At 35.9% G+C, this 24,535-nt stretch overlaps 1 protein-coding gene across 1 annotated transcript in view; it reads right to left on the bottom strand.

Annotated features, from left to right (window-relative positions):
- Positions 1-969: 969 nt before the first annotated feature.
- The window catches only part of fam20ca (FAM20C golgi associated secretory pathway kinase a), a 61,978-nt gene continuing 38,412 nt past the window's right edge, over positions 970-24,535 (bottom strand). Inside the window, exons 4-10 of the mRNA XM_026207476.1 lie at positions 17,610-17,702; positions 14,362-14,477; positions 11,945-12,125; positions 11,573-11,682; positions 7,672-7,753; positions 5,984-6,043; positions 970-3,953 (exon numbers count right to left, since the gene is read on the bottom strand). Coding sequence (XP_026063261.1) covers positions 3,689-3,953; positions 5,984-6,043; positions 7,672-7,753; positions 11,573-11,682; positions 11,945-12,125; positions 14,362-14,477; positions 17,610-17,702 — 907 coding nt within the window. The 3' untranslated portion in view covers positions 970-3,688. The remainder of the gene's footprint in view (positions 3,954-5,983; positions 6,044-7,671; positions 7,754-11,572; positions 11,683-11,944; positions 12,126-14,361; positions 14,478-17,609; positions 17,703-24,535) is intronic.

Raw genomic sequence — 24,535 nt, 5'->3', positions numbered from 1 at the left:
ACTAAAACTTCATGTTTATGATGCCGACAGGAAGGTTTTTAAGGTCAGAGTGACATTGCTGTGTGTCCTGTAACTGCTTCAGCATGTGAATGATTATAACGTAATAGAAGTGAATATAGCAGGATATGGGCGAGAGAGATAGAGGGTCTGCGGATTAGAAGGGTATTATGTATCGACTCAAAAAGTATGTCTGTATGTGACCTGGCCGAGTGTCAGAGTAAGAGCTGCCTCACATATCTGAGCTGATAAATCTGCCTGCTTTTGAGGTTCGTTTTACCGATAGTCCAGCGGCTGAGTTTAAGATATTAAAATACAGCCACACTATTTTCTTCATAGACTTGATTTGAGATGTATTGTATGACGTCTTAAAGGAATGCTACAGGTTGAGCTTTAGTATCACAGAAAGGAAAGTCAACACTAGGTTCCTCAGTTGTAAAACCATGCAAGTCTAAAGGGCAATTAATATGAGACCAGATGAAAATCACAGGTTTTATCTACTATTTAATAACTCCTGTTACGACTAAGTAAAAACCTGATAACTTTATATGCACAAGGATATCAGAAAGTGACTGTTCAAACTGAGAAAAGTCCAAAACATACATCTATAACCGCTTGTGAAATAGAAGTGCACTTCAATATACTGAGAGTCATGTTTTCATACATTTTATTGTGTTGTTTGCAATTAAATGAAAATGCATTATAGCTTAAATTTATATTAAAAGCAGTGTTTACAGTAATGCTTGTCCTACTTAAATATGACATATCTTTATATGTACACTATATACACTGCTGAATGTATTAACAGGCATTTATGATAAACTAATATATATATATGTGTGTGTGTGTGTGTGTGTGTGTGTGTGTGTGCGTGTCACTTCTATTGTAACTAGTGTTATGTATTTAAATATATGTGAAGAGTTTATTTGTAAAAACAGACACTATTTACTTTGCTTTTTACACAGAAAAGAGTTCAACAACATAGCTTCATTTATTGCACACTTTTATCATTTTGCAAACAGATCTTCACAGTAACAATGCCTAAGAGAGGAAAAGAAAACTGAAGCATAATTATTTTTTTTTGCACCGAAAACAGCCTCTTGGTTGAACGTATCATATTTACAGATATATACAGAAAAACAGAGAGTATTGGGAACATCTTTAAGTCTGTTTGGCTAATACAAGCCTTGATCATTTCATAATTACTCTCTGCCAAAAAAAAAAAAAAAAAAAAAAACACACCTTTGAGTCCAGGCCAGGGGCTATTAAAAGGTCCGTTTGTGAATAATCCCAAAACATTCAAGTTTCTTGAGCATTGCACAGGCACTGGGGTTAAACACAAAACACACACGTGGCCCCTCACTTTACACTGAGCAATCAGACTATCAAATCATCTTTACAATGTCTGTGAGGAACAGGGACTTCATTTAACACACACACACACACACACACAATCTCAAATGCAAAATAAGACCTAAAACCCAACAAGATTTCCTCCCAAATGTACTCTTTCTTAATAAATAGCATTTTGAGCTTTTAAAATACAACACAACTACTTCCAAAAGGTTCGTTTAGAGATCAAATAAAACTCCTTTAAAATGCGATGGCGTGAATATGAGACTGGAAGTGGCAGTCACCACTGCTATAAAGATAAAAAGGCACTCTTTTGCCTTTTTTTTGGCCATGGTTTACACAATACAAAATAAGTGAGAGCTGAAAACATGTTTTGTACTGAGCAATGGAAGGATTACTTTTGTTGAAAGGTCAGTATATGTGAGTAACGCTGAAAAACAAAACAAAACAGTAGGAAGGAAATTATGTCCTATAATTATGTATTATAAAACGATCTATCAGCATTAAACCATATCCTATAAGCACTTTCCACAGGCAAGTCGTTTGCTAACCAGTGCTGGATTCGCCAATGATTCTTAAGAGCAATGCTCTTCTTAACTTATTTTCTTTCTACTTTTTTTTGCATTTCTGACTTTATTTTGATAGTACAGATCAGAGCTGGCAGGAAGCGAAGTGGGAAAGATCAGGAAAGCTCCTTGAGTCGGGTTTCGAACTCGGGACAGGCATTGTATGTCGGCGCACTGCCCACAAGGCTATCGGCAAAATGTCTAAAATCATATTGGGAGAAGTGCAATGGAATGCCACATTTGTGTAGAGTAGATATGGATATATGATCACGCTAACATTGCAGCCCACAGGGAGATTTACACTGTTAAAGCTAAACATTCGATTGTAAGTTAATGCATTAATGAATCCACGCTCCCATATTCATGATAATAAAAAAACTAGAGAAACAGGTGTGTAAAACACTGTGATCGATCCTCTCTGTTAATAATCACAGAACAACAAATGCTTACACTGAGTACTATTATATAACCTCCCCAAACTCCCAAATTTCTAGGACACATCATCACAGACCATTAAACACCGGCAGGAGCATTTGGTTTGCTATGTCATGTTCTGAACACGGATCCCACGTCTGACTGAATGGAACGCAGCATTATACACAAATATGTGAAGGAGGATTTCAGACCAGTGAGAGTTCACTGTTGGAAAGCTAAAGAAATAGACTCAGAAGAAACCAAACAAAATGTCTTGTCTAGAGGTGTCCTGTCCTGCTCCTGAAGGGCTACTGTCCTGCAGAGTTTAGCTCTAACCCTAAATAAACTCACCTGAACCAGCTAATCGAGCTCTTCAGGGCTGCTAGAAACAGTACTTGGTGTTTCATAGTACGTTGGAGGACAGTGGCCCTCCAGGAGCAGGTTTGGACTCCCCTGGTTAGGACAAAAACTCATTTTAACATGAAATGATTTATCATTTGTTGTTTCCCGGTTAAGACCGATTGGTTTGTTTCATTCCCTCGAGCCTGTGCCATACTCTGAAATCACTCCACCAGATGAGCCTCGAGATACCTGCAGTGTGAAGTACGACTAACATCATCATGAACTTCCGCTAGCATAGCATCCGCCCGTCCTTAAGGTTCTCATTAAGACAGAGCAGGTGTATTCAGCATGAGGCCTGAGATGAGAAACACTGACGCCTGAAGAACCAATCAGCGTGATTCTCTCCTTCTCCACGGAGATGTTTAAACATGTGCTTTCCGCTGAATAACCTCAAATGAAGCGCGCACTTCACCTTAAGTGAAATAACAAACGTGCCGAATCTGACACGATGATTGAAGGCTTGATGGCACAATGAGCAATTGAAACGATGGCTTAGTTCAGATGGCAGGAAATGAGGTCGAATTGTGAATGCACAGGGAAGGATGCATTTAAGTGTCTTTGCACAGTAGTACTGCACTGCAGTACCATCATTAAAGCTCGTTTCCGTGCCCTTATGTCGAAGACCTACATGGGCACAGTTGTGTTTGTCTTTCAGCTTTTGGTTCCAACTTGTCTGTACACTCGTCAACTCGAAATATGAAAATGTGATAAATGATATCAGCAGATTGTCAAACAAATTAGGATGCAACAGAAAAGTATGTGCTGCAGCTCGGCCATCCAGAAACGACGTCTTCGTCCCAGAGTTCGTCCTGCATCTACACACACAATAGGGTGGCTCCTCAGAGGCATTGGTGGCTAGTCGGGGAATTCACTGAATTCAGAGTGTGACTCGAGCACAAGCCTCAGTGGGGCTCATGGTGGGGGACTGACTGGCGATAACCGAGGTTCAGGCCTCACTACCTCCCTCCGTGCGCCTGGTGGTGGTGCGAGGACGGCTGTCCGTCCAGGTCATTCTCCACCACTGATGGGAAGCCTTCTTTCTCCACGCAGTCGGCCAGCACTTTGAGCACCAGGCGCAGGCGGCGGTCCATGGCCTCCAGGTGGGGCTGGATGAGGACGGGTGTCAACTGGTCCTGTAGAAGCGATTCCTCCATTAGAGAGCTCAGCTTGAACTCCTCTTTAGCCAACAGCTGTAGCCGTAGGTACGTCGACCTCTTCACTCTGAGAGAGAACAGTAAAAGGTATAACTCTATTCAAATACAGACGGAATTGTAAGTTCCAGTTATGAAAATTTAAAGTGTCACGTTGAATGTCTGGAAATTTGAAGGCCGCGTTACACTAGTGCATTTTCTTTTTAAAACGGCATTTTAGAATTAAAATGATCCGCGTTTACACTGGCATTTCAGCTGCATTTCAGAAACGGTCTCCGTCTACACTACATGACCGAAAACGCATGTCACGTGACCTTTCACGCACACTGAGCATGCATGTAAAAGTCAATAATGAGCATGATTACTTTTTATGATACGGTTACACGGTGGGCAGCCATGCCATCATTTTCGAAAGTCTCTGTTTTGGTCCGTTTACACTGAAATGCAACCACAGAGTTTTCAAACTAAAAAGAGGTCAGCAGCGTTTCCAAAAGTTTCTGTTTTCAAACGTGGAAAACGCCGGAGTAGTGTAAACGACATAATCGTAGCAAAAGTTATGCGTTTTAAAACGAAAACGCACTAGTGTAAATGGGGCCTTTAATCTCTAGAGCTGCTCACTTCATAAGCATTTCATTGGATAAAACATTCATCAGATTGATACAAACAAAAACTCAAAAGTCTTCATGACAACCCGTCAAGTTAAAAGTTGCTTTAACTTGAAGTAACCAATTGAAATCTGTTACTATAGTACAATAGAAAGTAGTTTTCACAATAATAATAATTAAAACTTGATTATTTAAGGAATAGCACACAAGGTTTCTTCCATGTTTTCATTTTAATTGGCAACTTTTGGGACTTTGTTTGCCAAAAAATAAAAAGAATTGATACATTTTAAAAGATGAGTGAAATTGTTAATGTATTACGCCTTTATTTTATCACCACCATTTGGGATAATATATTTGTATTATAATTTCAGAAATATTTTAATAGACAACAACATTTTGAAATAAAAAATAAACATTTCATAGGGTCTTATTATTGTAAAATAAATAGATAAAAACATAATAATTTTAGATTTTTACATTTCATTAAACCATTATGGTATAAAATAAAATGGGATTCATCCTTCAAATGTTATTTTGGTGACACTTTAGTTTAAGGACCAATTCTCACAATTAACTAGTTGCTTATTAGCATGTCTATTGTTAACATATTGGCTGTTTATTAGTTCTTATAAACCACATATTCCACATGACCATATTCATCCCTAATCCTGCCTAACACCTAAACTTAACAACCACCTAACTAACTATTAATAAGCAGCAAATTATGAGTTTATTGAGGCAATGGTAGATAATAATAGATAATGGCTTGTTAATAGCGAAAAGTGGACCTCAAAATAAAGTGTGACCATACTTTTTATTAAACTTTTAGTTAATTATTGTTAAACTCGTATGAGCTTATGATAAATATTTACATTTATTTTAACCATGAGAAAGGACAATTTTAATTCAGGAAAAATTTAAGCGAAAAAAGTGAAACTTCAGTTCCAATAGGCAAATTCAGACAGAACACATTTTTGCACAAGCGAGCAGTACTATTAAAAACATTTTATTTTTACTGGATTTATTTTAAACGGGTGCCAAATGAGCATTTTTAGACCGTGCTGTGCCTGAGATTCTAGAAAGACACAAGGTGTGAGTTCAATAGACAACTGTCTAGTGAATGTTTGCACAGAAAAAATAATGTGAAAGTAGTCAAGTGGAATGCAAAATGTGTTTTGTGTGAATGGCCCCTTTAGCCACATGCAGAATGTTAGCAACAAAGTGGAGAGTACTACGCTCAGAATTATGCAAATTGGAACACAGTCAGTGTTTTTTGCAGCCATTCATATAGATTATTCTAGCAAGAAAACATCAGCCACAGGAAATAAATGTAAATGTGCAATAAAGGACACAGCTAGAATAACAGTGCACAGCAGACAGGAGGATGTGGTTGTGTCTGTGCTATACTGAATTACTGCACTGCAGTCACTCTCTCAGTTGGGAGGCTATTGCCTCAATTCAAGAGATGTCTGAAAGTGGAGAAAAACAATCTTACCTGCAGCACTGAGTCAAAGGGACCAGGATGGACATTTCATCATGTGAATGCTTTCCAAATCTGCGGGGTAAGAGAGAAACAGAAGTCAAATGTCTGATATATTTAAATGGTTCTCTGGTGAAAATGTTTATTTAATGTGTACTTCAAATCTTAAAAGCATTTAAAAAGAAGTACTTGTAGATAATATAATATTAATGAAATAAAAAGCCTTAAAGAGAGTCACTTAATGAGAGACACTTTCATGACTGTTAAATAAAAGTTAATAGTTTATGTGTACTAAATTACAACTTTATTATTACAAATGTATACTTACAAATACATGACATACAAGTTTCAATAGAAATTACGTTTGTTCACCATAAATGTTTTAGACAATAAAAAAAAAATAATAAAAAAACGCATCGTTTTCTACAAAGTCCCTCCTCCTGACAAGCGCAGTCTGCTCTGATTGGCCAACTGCCCCAGTGCATTGTGATTGGCCGAACACCGTAAACACTCGTCGGAAATCCTTTTCCATAATCGCAAGCTTCATCTTTCAAAATAAATGTAAAGACAGTTAATAATGTCCTTAGTTTTACCATCAGTTCAAGCTTGAAAGTGGAACAGAGTCATGTGACATACACAGTGATGAAAATTTGGGCGACATTACACAAATATTTCCACATAGTGACGTAAACATGTGGGGTGTGTTTGAATGCGCCGTTTTAGGGGGCGTGGGGGAGTCTTAACTTTGATAAAGAATATCTCTTTGGATTTGAGACTTTAGTCTTTGCAACTTTACAGATTTTCTTCATTAACAAAGAGCTTGTTACACTCCAAAGAGAAAGAAAAAATTGAAATTGCATCATTTGACCCCTTTAAAAGTATGCTAAAGTGTTTTTACTAGGGTAAAGATGCTAAAACGCTCAACAACCATTTCCAACATACTATACTATAACTTAAAAGTTAGAATTTGAAGAGCTCACCAAATTGTATATTCAGGACTTTTTAAGAAGAAGTAAAACCCTTCTTATAACACGGACACTTAAATCACTCTCTGTTGTTGTCTTACATATCTTACATTTTACAGTTATATTCATATTTATCAGTATAATAAAATGTATTATCTTCATCCTGCAAAACCGCATTTGTAACACAAGTAATAGAAGAAAAGTAACTTCAACAAAAGTACTGACATATAAAGAGTAGTCCTCTATATAACTTCATGACAGGACCTTGCAACTTATTTGTAGCAGTACAACTCCATCAGAAATTCAGTTCAGTATAAATTTGACACAAATAGAAGAAAATAAAAGTAAATTTTAGTCAGGATTTAGATTAATCTGGCATTGAGAGACCTATGGCTCTACATAGCGGCCTACTTCAGTAACAAATGTAGAGAATGAAAAAGCAGCCACTTCAGTTGGGCAGAATGTCAGTTTAATCAAAATCCTTTATCTGTGCAAGCACCTGTGTGACTTCTACCCACTGTGAGCCCTTCAACGGCACACATATTACACCCTGAGCCATGACGCTACACGAATCTGACCTTCCACTCAACATCTACATATTCACGCCTCTTAAGATAGAAACACTCTGTTTCCATGGTTTCTGTGTTAAAAGGAAGTGGCTGTGGAGTCGTGTGGAGCTTTGAGGAGCGAGGTGTGAAGGACGGTGAGGATGTTACACTAAAATAAAAAACGGCTTACCCTCTGCCGTTGTCCAAATGAATAATGAAAGTCTCATTTCCAAACTTCTCAAAAGTCTCGTAATGGTGGCGATCCATGTTGCCTGTTCAGTGCGCAAAAGGAGAGAGGGAGAGTGAAATACAGGAAGATTGATGTGGGATGTTGAAGTAATGATAAAAGGTAGTCCATCCTTCCTTTAAGATAAACATGTAAAAGAACAACCCAGTAAATTTGATGTTTTATTTTTAAGGTAAGCCTTTCTCTGCAAGCTAGTACTGCACGATTATGACAGAAATCATAATTGTCGATTATTCCCTTGAAGCTGGAATTGTAATTATTAATTACAATTACCTTAAGATAACATATAGACATAAAAAAAAACGATATATATCGTAAGCGTGCAGAATAACATAAGTGGACTTTAATTGAGTAATTGCCGCTTTAAATTATTACGTAATTGTGGCATCCATAATTGTAATCGCAATTATAAATTTGATGAATTGTGCAGCGATACTGCAATCTTAAAAAAAACAAGCTGTTCAGATTTCGCTCACCCTGCGATGCAGAATAGGGATCTGCTCATAATATTATCGCCCCTTAATCTGCAAGTTCCCACCCACAGCGCCGCCATTGTGTTTTTACAAGTGAAAGTAACACCATAGTGAAAATTCAGGCAAAGCATGATAACTGTTCTGTCTTTGGCTGCATTGATGATCACTTAAGAGTCCCAGCCTCAGAGTAGACACTGGATTTATTGATTTGTTAACTGTATATTAAGCTGCTGCCTGCCAAACAGATCTAATATAAACGTCAATTATTTCCCAGCTGTTTACCTTCACAGACATAACCGACTGTTTTTTGTAACTCGTGTGTTTTTAACATAAACTTTTGGTGTGTATTTGGTGTGTATACACACCGTTAACATAAACGGTGTGTATTTGACCGTTTAAGCGTAATAAGACATGAAAGAAAACTTACAAGTAGTTTAATACTCACATGTCGTGGCCACGAGATATTAACTTATGGGAATGTGACAATATGGTTTGGCCACCAGATATTAATTCGTTGCAATGTCAAATTAACTTGTGGGAACGTGATATCACAAAATAATTTTGTTGAGGTAACGACATACTTATGTTGTGGTCTCGAGATGCTATGTTGAGTGAATTACATCCATTTCTCGTGACCATGACTTCTTATGTTGAGGGAACGACACATTTTTCTTGTGGCCAAAAGTTTAATGGGTAAACAAACCTGTGTGACCATAGTAACCCGGGATTATCAGAGAGAGAGATAAAACAATATAATCCATCCCACAGTCTTGTACAGTAAATCCATTAACTGATTGTGTCTTTTCATTCAATATTTGCATAATATTATTATATTAACTGGTTAGGGGTATATATTTATACTTATTGTGTATAGCTTTACCTAATAAACCTTCTGTATAATTTTGCTAGTAGGCCTAATTGCTATTTTGCAAATACTGTAAATTATATCAATTTATATTTATTGTAATAATTTCTTAATTGAAAATAACATAATAATTCCATCTCTGATAATATCGGGTTACTATGGTCATGCAGGTTTGCTTACACATTAAACTCGTGGCCACAAGAAAAATATATTGTTGCCACAACATAAGAAGTCATGGCCAGGAGAAATTGATGTCTCGACAAAATAATCTTGTGGCCGCAACAACACAAGTTAATATGTCAACATAGACACAGTACCGTATTTTTCAGACTATAAGTTGCACCTAAGTATAAGTCGCATCAGTCCAAAAATACGTCATGACGAGGAAAAAAACATATATAAGTGGCACTGGACTATAAGTCGCATTTATTTAAAACATTACCGTCTACAGCCGCGAGAGGTTGCTCTATGTTTTCAGGGGTAGACTACAGGAGCACTGAGCAGCATAGAGCGCCCTATGGCGGCTGGAGACGGTAATGTTTTCTCTTGATTAATTTCTCTCGGTTCATGTCAAATTAATTTTGATAAAAAAGTTGCACCTGACTATAAGTCGCAGGACCAGCCAAACTATGAAAAAAAGTGCAACTTATAGTCCGGAAAATACGGTAATCAAAACCAAAGCTGTAAAAGCACAGCCTTGTTCTGGATAATGGGGCGGGAAGCAGCAGCTAATTTGCATTTAAAGAGACATGCACTAAAACAGTGTGTATCTGCTTCAACTCAAAATATTCTTTTTCAAAATGATATAATAAATGATCTGTGTGGTATTTTGAGCTGAAACTTCACACACATTCTGGGACTTAAATTTTTATATTGTAGGCTAAAAAGGGGCATAGTAGGTCTCCTTTAAGTTATTTTCAACACATTCCAGTTCTGCAGTTGATAATTTTAGTCATATTTATGACTAATGTTGACACTTAAAACAGTTCGAGTTGACACTTGAATCAGAATCTATATTTATCCACACACAAGTAGGGCTGGAGGAGTTGGTTTTCTAAAGTGTTCACACAATGGCCTCACAGAAAAGCACCAGGAGCTTTTTGATGAATGGGGGAAATTCCCTCAGATCAACCTGAGGTTAACAGCCTCGCTCAAGGGCACATGGCTCATGAACAGATCAAAAGACTGAAGCTCTGAAGACACATCCAGAGATCACCCACAGACTGCTTTTAATCTCACAACTGTGAATTTATATCTTGAAACTGTGACATTATTGAAATTGAGACTTCATACTTAACATATTCGTGGCTTTATACATTTGTTTTTATATCTCAAAAAATGTTTTTATCTCTCAGAGTCTTTACACTTCTAATTGTGACTTTATATCTTGCAGTGTGACTTCATCTCACAAAGTGACAATATACTTTCTTTTATCCAAAATTGTGACTTTATTTCTCAGAATTGAGACTTTATATCTTTCTAATTGTGACTTCACATCTGAAAGTTTACTTTATTTCTCAAAATTGAGACTTTATCCTAAAAGTTAGACTTTATATTTTGCAACGTGACTTTATATACTTTTTATTCCACAGTATGATTTTATCTCACAATGTGACTGTTGTCATACGACTATTTTAATTGTCTTTATCTATAAAGATTTCTCGAAATTGAGACTTTGCATCTTACTACTGTGACTTTAAATCTTGCAGTGTGATTTCAGCAATGTGACTTTATATCTCACATTGACTTTTTTTTATCTTGCAGTATCTATATTTCTTACGATGTTACTGTATATCACAACTGTGACTTCTGTGCAATTCAACTTTTTTATCTGACAGTGTGACTTTTTTATAATCTAACAGTGTGACTGTTCCTTGTAATTGAGACCTTATGTCTCCCAATTGTGACTTTTAGCTTGCTATGTGACATTATATATCACTATATGATCTTTTTATATCTCACAGTGATTTTTTTTATTTCTTGTAATGTGACTGTATATCTTCCAACTGACTTTCTCACAATAAAGCTTATATCTCACAAATGTATTTCTTGTATATGACTTTATATCTTATTATCATGATTTTATTTCTCAAAATTGACTTTATACATCCTAGTCGTGACTTTATATCTTGCTGTGTGGCTTTTTTTTTTTATCACAATGTGACATTGTTTCTTAAATTTGCAGCTGTATATCTTCCTATTTTAACTTTATATCTTACAACTTGACTTTATATCTCAAAATTGTGAATTTATTTCTCAAGATTAAAACTTTATATCTTCTAGTTGTGACTTTATATATTTAACGTTGTGACTCCATCTTACAATATGACTTCATATCTGCCACATGTGAGTTTATCTTGAGATGTTGAGACTTTATATCTCATTGACATTCTTTAATACCTTGCAATGCAACTTTATTTGCTTTGCATTTTATATAAGACTTCATGTTTTCCCCCCTTCTAAGCAAAATTGTATAAAGACGTTTTTAAACATGTTCAACCCTTACCCATTAGAAAGTCAAAAATAGTCATGTCCATGATGTCCAGGAGTCGTGTGCCTCGGTCATATGGAGGGGTCTGTTTGACTTCATCACAATAGTCCGGATCCACTTCCCACCTTACAAAAGAGAAAAGCGAATAAGAAACTCACTTCACCTTTAAATTTGAGCTGCATTTTGTCCCTTCTTATTTATAACCCTACTAGCATACAACTGCCATCTCAAACAGGATGGCCCATTGTTTTATTGCACAGATAGGATTTCTCTGAGAGTAAGTGAGAACCGCAGTAGTCTTTTTTGCTGATAAAGCCAGACTGTAGTTTAATGAAGATATGGGGTGTTGCGTGGAGACCTGAGATAAAGTGGACAAAAAGAGCTTACTCAGCTTTCTTGCGTTTGTGGTAGGAGCGGCGCCAGGGGTTCCTCCAGGTCTTGCGCTTAGCTAGTGCCAAGTCAGGAAGAAATGCAGCCAGGGAGCCCTCGATCTGGTCGGGCTTCCCACACAGGGCATGTTCTGTGGAGCAGTAGTAGGAGCACTCGCCGTAGAAGCAGATGTTGTTGGCTGCAGAGGTGAGGAAGAAATGGTCTTAGAAAAGAGAAAACTGATCTTGGGGGTTTTAAAATGGACCACCAGTCAAGCGAAAGGAAAAGTCCCTCTGGAGTAACATGGGGTTAAATGTCTTTAAGTACACAATGGTAATAGCTCATTGATTGGTTTGAACCTACAACCTTTCGGAATCCACAGATATTTAAGTCAAGTTTAATATAATGTGAAGCTGTTTTTTACTGATTTTTAATGAATAAATGATCTTATCTTCTGGTTAGCACTCATAAAGTTAAATAATAATAATAATAATAATAATAATAATAATAATAATAATAATAATAATAATAATAATGAATTATATATCATACCCCCCCCCCAAAAAAACTATTTTGTGATACACACCATAACCAAGTAATGTGCTTATTTATATAAGCACATAAGACTTCAAATTGTAAACCTCCCCTCAAATCTTAAAATAAAATTTGACTAAACTGTGCTTGCAGATATATTTAATTTAATTTATTTAATTACATTTATTTATACCCTGCTCAAAAAACAAACAAGCAAACAATAGAAACCATCACATATTTTGTAATGGTTTTATTGGTTATAATAGGAATTGTACTGGTTTTAATGGAAACTGTAATGGTTTCCTTATTGGTCTCTACTAGTAATTGGTTGGCCTCTATTGGTGGCTTGTTAAAACCACTAAATCCTAATGGAATATGTCCGAAAACACACTACAGGAAAGCATTTCCTATTGTTTTTAATAGTTAAAAGTTGATGGTTTGTAATGATATTTGTACTAGAAACCATTAAAATTTCTATAATGGTTTCTATTGTTTTTCTTTATTCGGCAGAGAAATAAAAGGTAACTTAAGTGTATTTTAAGAGAGACACTTTCATGACCATGTTTCTTAAGGTGCTTATAGTAGTATTACAGTACCTATAATAAGTACATTTTTGTAATAATGTCAAATTAAAGTTTTACTTTAAAGTATATTTTAAATCATTATGCTTAATAATAACTTATAACTTAGTCTTGTTTTGATTATTTTGATATGTTGACTGACCTACTAGAGCACATGCAATGTACTTGTTTCTAAATTATTTAAACACATAACATACAAGTCCAATAGAGATAACATTAAAGTATATTTTAGTTGATCATAAATGCTTGTCAGTACATTCAGCTACACCTTAACCTTATTTCTGCACAATTTAAGTATTTATGAAAATAAATAAGTATTAAATTCTACTTAAGTGGATCAAAAGCACTCTAATTTAGCTTATCGCATTTAATATAAATTTAACTCTAATATATTTTCATTTAATTGCAAAAAAACATGCAATTAAATGTCCAAAAGCAGCCTTTCTCAGTTGGCACATACTGTATGTGTACAGTATATCATCATAAGCCATACTTTTCACCATCATGATGGTAACCAAATTTGACAACATGCTAACTATGGCAATCTTTTGTGCAGCAGCCTTGTTTACAGTGTTACAGTTTTTGAAATAGGTGACTTCTCCAGATGTGCCTTTATGTGATGAAGGATGTCAGTGATCTAAAATGCTCGCATTCACCAAGGGCTCATTAAATGCTGTTGTTTAGCCAATGATGAATCATTGTATATAACGCCTTTTTCAAATGTTTCCTGACATGGCTCCCCGGGGGAAGCGGAGCCCTTTCACTCGTTCCCACAAAAACACATTTGTCATGAAAAGAGGAGGCAGAATGCTAATGATAGCCCTGCAGAGAAAGAATATGGCCAATCTGTGTGCCTCATCCGAACACTTATGTCATCTAAATGTCGGTAATTTAGTTGCCAAACTTGCTGCACGTGTGTTATTGCATGCTTGTTATTCCCTAATTAAAGGCTGTAATTAGCCTAGCATCTTGGCTGGGTGTCGTTAGCTGGTCTATGGCTGGTCTACTGCACACTTTTTGTGCTAATATTTGTCACAGTCTGTAACTGGTTAGTTTAATGGCTCTTTATGAACATTTTCAACTGTTAAAACTGGAATAAGCAGTCGAAAATACACATAGCAAGATGCTAACATGCTAATCTAGCTAAATGCTAACACTCTGACACCACAGGGAAGTTTGTCATGAAACCGAATGATTGTCTGACTCTCAGAAATGTGGATTTTCCCATTGTCTGAACTCTATATGCGATAGAAGCCAACAAACAGGGGGAAGCATGGCCTTATGGGGTAGAAGAAAAGGCCCTGTGGAAGCCACTCATACCTGGGGATACGAAGAATGTCCGCCAGAGCTTTTTGTCACGGGTCACGTCTCGGATCTCACGTGTCATGTTCACCAGCCTGCCGGCCACCGGGGGAACTCTCCGGAAATCCAGGATTCTGTGCGCCACAAACAAACAACATTGTCAAATGATTCATTTGCAATGCATTATCAGATACAACACCTGTGGTGTTCACAGGCTGCTTTGTGAGAACAGTGACACCAGACATTCAATCTCCTGCCGCATTCAATAATGAGGAAGCAAACAATAAAGAGCACAGAAAATCCATACAATAAAACCATTTCTAAAGTGGCTGGGTAACGATTTTTTCTTCAAGGTGCTACTGCTAAGCAACTGAGCCCACTCTTTACTCACTGGCTTTATGACACCTCCGTGATTGCCCTTTATTAGACTTTTATTGGCGTTTTAGCATCTGGCCACACACCGCAGGATAAAAATGCCCTCTAGATTCTCTCTCATTTTGTCTTTCTTGTGTATTTGTGTTGGTCAAAAATCAGAATTGGCTCTTTTTCAATTATGAGAGAGATTTTAATTAAACTGGCCACCCGCCTCACAAGAAGTTGAATTAGAATAATGGGGAGAAGAAAAAAATACGGAATGCAATTTTCAGAAATTCAACACAAGATTTCCAATAAAAACACATAAATATGCATCATTAATATGTGGTTTTTATCCTTTACCATGTAGAATGTTTTTCCTCAATTACTAGACATACTTCCATAAACTAAGTTTAATAATGTCAAAACAAATGACACATCAAACTGATTTGAATTTTGCCATAGAGCACCACATCTAAAATGAGAGTAATTTATTAAATGTAAATACAAGTTATTATTATTATTAATTTATTGCTAGTTAGCAAGGTAGTTGTTAGTTTAGGTATGCGATGGATTAAGGACTCTTAAATATGGTCGGGAAGAATATGTGCTTTGAGTACTAATAAACAGCCAATATGTTAATAATAAGCATGCTAATAAGCAACTATTTCATAGTGAAAATTGGTCCATAAACTAAAGTGTTACCATTTATTTTTATCTTACCAAAATACATTTACTACTATTAAATTAATTAATACTAAATATAAATTCAGGAGTGCCAACCAATAATTATGAATAAAGTGCTTCATATGTTGTGTGTATGATAATATATTTATATGTAATTGATACTGAAAAATGAAACATTATTATAAACTACACTAAGAACAGTTAGAAGTTTTTCCATATTTTCAATCATTCCATTTCAGTTTAACTTCTATTTAAATTGGAATTACAATTTGAATTTGCATCCTGTTTGCAATTTCAACCCAAACAGAGGAACTGAACTGTAATTTAGAATTCTTTCTGAATTCAGTTCTGAATGGTGGACACGCATGCTGGAAGGTTTGCTCGTCTCTCAGTCTTTGTCTGTGTTCAGTGGGCCGCCTCAGAGAAAATCCCACATGGTGTGGTGCATGGGCTCCTGGCCCCTGAGAGACAGAAACCCAAGCCTTTGAGATGAAACCACTCAGGGGTCGCAAGTTGCAGAGTCACTCTGGACGCAGGCGACAAAGAGCCCAGTGTGGAAACATTCTGTCAGACCTTTGTGGAAATAAGCTACAGTATAACCGCGAGGAAGCGGCCAGTGGAAGTGGTTTGCGTTAAAGTTGAGAGTACTGCAGTAGCACAACATTTCTTGTCAAATTCAGTTGTTTCTCTAACACTTAGCGAATATCAATATACCACTTCACTAGCAAAGCGTTATCACTCAGCTGACAATAAATTGGCATATCATTCAATGCTTTTTCCTCCCCTAAATAAAATACATCATGGACATGACAGGCGCCTCAAATGAGAGCGACAATGTTCTGGAGGAAATGGAGTGGGTCTCACAAGCTCAATTAGCTCTCAGACTCCACAAAGCCTCTCTCTGTGGGGCTTCTTGTTAAAGTCAGCGGGGAGTTTCTTCTGACTTCTGACTGCACTCACATGCACCTTGTTACACTCGGAGTAACTGTAAGGTGTATCGACTCTATCGACTCTAAGTGCTTTTCAGGCCGGTGTCCAAAAGTCTTGAGTGACATGCGCAGAGCAGCGAGAATATAATAAGAGTTGGTTTGCTTTCCGACATCACAATGGTGCGAGCGCTCTTGTGTGTAAAAGTGAAATGTGGAGATGTGTGTGTGTATGTGTGTGTGTGTGTTTATGGTGTCTTTTTCCCAGCCAATGTCCATTCTAGAGCAGTATCAAAGCACTACAGGTGTTTTCAGTGAAAGAACTGGGAGGAAGCCAAGCTGAAGGTCTCTTTAAGAGGAATTTCCTCTTAAAGGCCACTGAGGTGGTTCAATGGGGTTCGGATGAGCGTTACACAGGCTACCAGATTTGTTCACCATAACAAATTTATTTTTTATAATGGACTTTTCTTAAGCTTTTCTGTTTATCGGTGGTACATAAAATAAAATAAATAATAGTATGAGTTTACAACATGTTTCAATTTGTTCCAATTAGTTAACTACACTAGTTAACACAAACTAACAATTTTTTTATATTCTAGTATTTACTTATTCTAGTTCATTTAATCTCGGCATTACTAATGCATTTTTACTATTCACATTTGAATGTATTAATGTTATTTAATGGACCAGAGCTGACATGAGCTAACAATGAACAGTTATATATTTATTAACTAACGATGAATAAATACTGTAACAAATGAATTGCTGTTTGTTAGTTACTTTTAGACAATGCATCAACTAAATTTAACTGATGGGACCTTACTGTAAAGTATTATTATTATTATTATTATTATTAATAACATTTATACATAATAACATAATTCGTTTATTAGGTTATTTTGAATCCATAGCCATGAGCCATAAGCAGTAGTAATAATAATGCTTGTCTTCGTTAACTAGTAAGCACAGTGCAAAGAACAATGTGAGGAAAGACTGAAATAATCGAATAATCTAATATCGTCTCTTCCGACCTTATCATTAACATCACAAACCTTAAAACAAATCCCCAGACCTGTCACATCTAAACACCTCCAAACATTTCTCTCAAACGAAGATAAAGACAGAGTAAACAAAAAGTTACTAGTTTTTCTCTGAAACAGACAGACAGACAAGAAAATAAGGAATACAGCCAATAGAAACGGGAAACAACTTCTCAAAACTCTCACAACTGACCACTGGGTTGCCCAACAGAGCCCTGCAAAAACTCTTTCTTTCTCTCTGTAGGTGTTTTTTTCTTACCTGTCCAGATGAAATGCAGCGATCTCTGCGTTGTGCCGCTCAAAGTCAGAGAAGTAGAAGAAGTCTGGGGGTGTTTCTTGCTCCCTGGTTTGTCTAGAGGACAGAGTAGAAAAAAACAAGACTGTATGTTAGTTTCCACTGAATTGTCTCAGAATGCAATCCTAAAGTATTGCTAACAGTGTTCAACTTACACTGTATACAGTATTCAACATTTCAAAGAGTAGCATGCTCTTCACTTTACTGTTGCATGTTGAATAAATAATATTTTTGCACATTTTGTATTTATGATCACATTTTGTGTAAAACTATTCCAACTTTCAGCAGTCTAATCAAAATGTAAGTATAAAATATGTATGTACCTGCATGTATAAATATTTTTTAAATAATTGTTGACTTTGCCTTCAGGTCATTAACCACACTGGCATACTACCATCCTGCTCTTGCTAATATATATATATATATATATATATATATATATATATATATATATATATATATATATATATATATATATATATATATATATATATATATATATATATATATATACAGGTATGCATAAAACAGCTGTATGACCCACTACTGTACATTTGCCATAATGTTTAGTAAAAAAGAATATACTGCAGTGCTTCCACTGTGGAGCCTCTGATTATTTGGTCAGAAAATATGAAAAACTGGATTAAATGTGAGTTTATTGAATTAATATTTAATATTTTAGCCTTTTAATTATTCTCTATTACATATTAAAAATATACATGCATTTGTGTGTGTGTGTGTGTTGACAATCAAGAGAGCTTAGCCTGCAACAAAAGAAAAAGGGCTTCCAGCAGTCTTGTTGTGTCAGGTAGCGCTATGTGAGCTTTAGTTAGCTGTATTTACAAGCAGACATCCTGACACTAGTGGACAGACAAATAGACAACATGGACATCTGCCGAGTGGACTGCATGGCTGGATCAGCAACTAAAGGAATGTGTGTGTGCACAGAACAGATTTTGGCAGGAAACAAGCGACTGGTGCATGTTCTCTCCACGTACCTATGCGTTCAGACAGACATATTACAAGACTCAGACAGACAGGCGCAGAAATGCCATAGAATCCAGGCAGACATGCACCAAACCACAGATCTTAACTCTCTTAACCTGCGACAATGATATCAGCTCAACAGCTCATGGTATCTCTTACAATGTGTTTTCCTGAAACAACTGTAAGATCTTTCCTGGAAGCATTACAGAAAGAGGCCAGAAAATGGCAAACCAGAACTATGCTAGGCTAATGCTAGCTCAAAACACATCACATTGTAGGTGACTAACAAACAAAGAAGACAACTGTATTGCTCAAAGCTGGGATTGCTGAATGGGGTTTCAAGTATCAACTGTATTGACAGAGAATAGCAACGTAAAATGAGAAATGTGAACTTTGGTCCCTTGGCAAAGTTTGAGCCATCGTAGAGATCTCTTCTGAAAATTTTTATTTATTTATTTATTTTTTTTTTTAGAGAGAATAAATTGAGGTATTAAAGAGATCTCTACAGGATTTCCTGCTTTGAAAAAAAAAAAAAAAAAAAAAGATCTCAATAACATGAGATATTATATTAACTTTTTAGTCCCCAAATTCCCATTTTCAACCAGCCATTAACTCTAAGAGCTGCTTATATCCTCTTCCCTCGCCACTGTCAAAACACTAATGGAAAATACTTTTTTGTGACTTCATATATTCTCATTTGAGGGACAAAGCAAGCTTTTCGCACTGAAATCTTCCTCCACCATTATGATCCACTCAATTTCCTGGATCAAAAGGGAACTAATGGATTTTTATTTGCCAGATGAGGCCTAAAATGTACTACTGATTCAGGCGACCTCTCTGGAGAGAAAATGAGGGCTAAAGCTTTTGGTCCTGAATGAAATTAGTTGGATATAAGTATATGCAAGTATATACTGTATATCCGATATGCCAATATTTTTCAACTTATTTTGGCCAATAAGCGATACCACTATATTTCCTTTTGTTTGGAAACAACACCAAGTCTCTCTTGTGCGGAAATTCTAAACACATTATTTTTAATAGATAATAGGAGACATCTTGAAAGGCTACTTGCTGATTAACCTCGGACCTTGTGAAGAAATCCCAAATGGTGGTCTTTGGTTGGGTTTGTAGCAACTATAGAAGAAGAAGAAGAATTCAATGCACTTCTGGTCCAAGTGCCTTGGATTCTTCTTCTCCTTCTTTTTTTTTGTAATGTCATTTTTTTATTTTGTTTAGTTTTTAACGAAAGCTTATTTGTAAGAATTTAATAAACAATTGTGAATTTCTTTTATAATGACATTAAAAGCTTTAAAATAGTTATAAATCTACTATATATACAGTAAATACACACAATCGCTGCATTATTTTTTTCTGAAATATGCAGTGTTAACCTTATTGTTTTAAAGGGGTCAAATGATGCGATTTAAATTTGTCCTTTCTCTTTGGAGTGTTAACAGCTCTTGGTGCATAAAGTAATATCTGTAAAGTTGCAAAGACTAAAGTCTCAAACCCAAAGAGATATTCTTAAAAAGTTAAGACTCATCCAAGCCTTTCTTAAATGCCTCGTTTAAACATGCCACCACATGTCTATGTCATGATACTGTATGTTTACATATGTAAAAGATTTAATACTGATGATTCAAACTCAAGTTTTGAGCAGTGTTGAGTAGTGCTTGTCGTTGGTTGTTTCTCCGATCACAAATGCAGACACAGTACAAGTCATTATAATCTGTAATTATGTCCACACTGCATGCAACAAATGCCTTGTATGTAATGGGTTTTATTGTTTTTGTCTTGTAGCGCCAGTGTTCTGATCAGGACACGCATTCCAGTATGACAAGGGGCATAACATTTCCATCACACGCTTGAGGCATTCAGCCAGTCACAATGCACTGGATGGCCATTCAGAGAACACCTCACTATCAGACCGATGAGCTTTGTAAAAACAATCGGTTCAGAAAGACGGGCATAGAGGAGAAACAATAATGTACAGTGTGTGGAAAATAATGTGTTTTTGAACCCTAAACAGCATAAACACATTTCATTACACCAAATACACCAAATAATGTTCTTTTTAGCAACATCATTGTAGATTGTCTAAGGCAAAAGATTTGTAAAAATGTACAACTGCTGTGCTAAAATCCGCTGACTCTATCACACACCAAACAAATCATAATGTACGTATGTGCACTCTCAAAATAAATGCAGCAATCTAAAACAGTGAATCTAATAATCATTTAGGAAAAAGTTCGCTTCAAGAATGAGCTACACTGCTGACGTGATATATTTGCTAACACACCCTGAGCACATTTGAGTTAATACTCATTTTCATCTGATTACAACATCGGCCCGATAATATCGTGCATCCCTACACTTAAGGATAGAGTAAGTGCTCTTTGTAATAATGTAAAAAAATTACATTTAAGTAAATTACATTTTAAATCATTGTTTTATTAGTCTTTTGTTGTGCTTTAAAGGAGAACACTTATTTTGATTAGTTGACTAACATACGTTAATGTAAATACTATATAAATATACTGTCAATTATGTAAGATGCAATTTACACTACTATAATTTTAATACTAATACTATAATTTTGACTTGGTTTTTGATGTTACATTTAAAGTAAATATATTTCAAATTGCAACTTTATTATTATAAATATATTTAAATGCATGACATACGAGTTTCAATACAAATGCAATTAGTTTATCGTAAATGCTTGTTGTTTTCTTTAACCATATTTCAAAGACAACCTAGTTATGAAATTGCATATAAAATGTACTTAAATCATATTTAGGTCTACTCAAATATATTTTTTTTTAAGTTCAGATAACTGAATTTAATATAAATTTAAATGATAAACTAATATTCATTTAATTGTGAATAACAAACAATTGTCTAAAAACATTTAATTCAGTTCACACTTAAGTATATTCGGTAACACTTTAGAATAAGGTTCCATTAGTTAATGTTAGTTAACTACTTTCGTTAACATGAACTAATCAAGAACAATCCTTCTACAGCATTTATAAGTCTTAGTTCATGTTAATTTCAACATTTACTAATGCATTATTTAAATCAAAAGTTGTGCTTGTTAACATTAGTTAATGCACTGTGAATTACCATGAACTAACAATGAATAACTGTATTTTCATTAACTAACATTAACGAAGATGAATAAATACAGTAAGAAATGTATTATTCATTGTTTGTTCATGTTAATTAATACATTAACTAACATTAACTAATGGAACCTTATTCTAAAGTGTTACCGTATATTCTTTTAAAATATTTCCATAAGTTCTCTTAATTAATAGTATGCTAAAGTGTACTAATTTTTCAATAGAGTCAGTGTGTTCCAATGTTCCAAATTTTTTTTTTTCAGAATATCTTCTTTTTATATTCCACAAAAGAAAGAAAGTGATCTTTTTTTCTTCTTCTTTTTTTCAAAGTTTTAACCATATTCATTAGCAATAACAGTCCAGAGACAACAGGGAATGATCTGAAGATGGAGGAAAGGGGAATAAAACAGGCCTGATCTGCTTCACCAAGGCACATGTCAGAGCAAGTGCATTAGTCATGACTCTAAAACATGAATAGAAATGACTTTGAAATGTATATTAAAGTATATTTGTATAGTTATGAATATCATGCAAATGCAGCAGAGGATAGCATACTGTAATAGACAGTGACTCAATTTTCTACCTAACATGCAAAATAGTGGAAAAGCACTGCTTTTTGTTTCTCATTATGTCCTCAAATCCCCCATAACAAAACACAAGCAATGTTTATTCAAATGCTCTTGACATAGTACATCTCCGTCACCTTGCGCTGTGGCTAAAAAGCGCTCTGAGCACTTTACTGGATGCACCATTGCCTCTTGCTGGGCTGTGATTGGCAGGACGGTTGCCACGGTCACCCTGACCCTGTGTGCAGCCTCCAGTCTGGGAAGGAGTCTTGGCAGTTTGACATGTGACAGCTCATGGCTCTAGGGGATGGTGGGTGTATCGCTCAGCGGTCGAGCCATATTAATGTGCTTTTCCCGCTGAAGAATGGGCAGATCAATTATGTTGATAAAAATCTCATTGGCAATAAAAGCAGAAGACAGCCTGCATATTTGTTGTTTGCCAAGCGGTAGCAATATGTTTGTCACTCAAAAAGTCCCCATCCACATTGGTAAACACTGATAGGTCACCTAACAGTTAAACAGCAGCCTGCTGAGAGCACTTCAAGGACATTTTGTGACAACCCTGACATGAAACATATCACCACATACAGTAGCAGAGCATGACATGCACATAGTCTGAACTGCAATCAGTGAAAGAGCTTGCTGGGTTCAAGCCAGCAAACAAAGATGTGCATCATGTCCCATTATACTGGTAAAATGATATGGACAGAACTATTGGGACACCATCAACAGGGACTTTAATCACAATCCCTCAAAGCTGTAAGCATAGCGTTGTCCAAAATGTCTTGATATACTGATTAAGATTTCCCTTCACTGAAATTAAGTCTAGCCTCCATACCATAATCCCTCCTATACCAAACTTTACAAGTCGCATAATGCAGTCAAACAGGTAACATTCTTCTAGTATCCCCCAAAATCAGACTCGCCCATTAAACTGGCAGAGAGAGAATTGGGATTCGTCACAGAACAGGTTTTCACTGAGTCCAGTAGGGGTGTGCTTTACACCAATCCCTATGACCCTCGGCTTTGCTCTTGTGACGTGAGGGTTGCATGCAGCTGCTTGGCCATGGAAACCCATTCCATGAAGCTCTAGCTGCACAGTTTGTGTGCTGATATTATTGTGTGTGGAAGTATGGAGCTCTTCGAGCTATGGACTCAAAAGAGCATTGGTCACTTTAACGCACCATGCACCTCAGCACTCTGTGGCCCACTCTGTGACTTTACAGGGTCTTCTACTTTGTGGCAGAGCTGCTGCTGTTCCTAAATGCATCCACTTTCCAATAATACCATTTATAGTTTACCATGGAATATCTAGCAGGGATGAAATTTCATGAACTGAATTGCAAAGTACAGTACCATGCTTGAATTCACTGAGCTCTAAGCAACAACCCATTTTTTTTTTTCACAAATACAGACTGCATGGCTAGGTGTTTGATTTTATACACCTGTGGCATAGGTCTGACTGAAATGCATGAATTTAATAATGAAAAGTTGCGTCTTCATACTTTTATCCATATAGTGCATATTTCTGTGTACAAAATGTGTATATATGTGTGTATATAACTAATGTTAACATTCTTGTAAAATGGTTCCAATTTTTTCTTTTTGGGTGAACTATCCCTTTAAGAAGAAGAAGAAAAAAAACATTAAGTAATTAATCCTCTTAGAAGCTCTTTTGGTTTTGATGGGGCAATCTCTTGATGTGGGAGAGACAGACAGAAGGGAGGGCAGGTCAATCAGACACACGAAAACCTTGCGGACAGAATATGCTGAACTGGCTATATGCGTAATTGTCCCTGCGATGTAAAGCAAAATACTAATAAAATCTCTGGTCTGGAAACAAGCCTTCTAAGAAGACAATAAGGAATGTGGCATGGAAGTCATAAACAATATTGACTTTAAACTAAATTATATTTTTGCTGTGTCACTAAGGTGACTGAGACTGCCAAACTGTAATTTATGAAAATACAGTTAATGTATGAATCATCTTTTTGCCACTAAGTTTTTGGACTGTAATGTATGGGAGATCTGAATATCGCAATGTCAGCAAAAAGAGATGCTAACTTATTCAACTTGCAGTGTGAATTTTCTCTCTTCTCCTACTCTTCATAAACTTTTTTTTTAAGCAAAGCAATTTATTTTAAAAATTGGTATTGGCACTTTTTAGGAGAAATCTGTATGCATTACATGCATAAGTGCCTACCGAATTTAT

This window comes from Carassius auratus, chromosome 28 (assembly GCF_003368295.1).
Source record: "Carassius auratus strain Wakin chromosome 28, ASM336829v1, whole genome shotgun sequence".
In the NCBI taxonomy this organism is placed as follows: domain Eukaryota; kingdom Metazoa; phylum Chordata; class Actinopteri; order Cypriniformes; family Cyprinidae; genus Carassius; species Carassius auratus.
The sequence above is the reverse complement of the archived record's forward strand: the minus strand, read 5'-3'. Positions and strand labels throughout refer to the sequence as shown.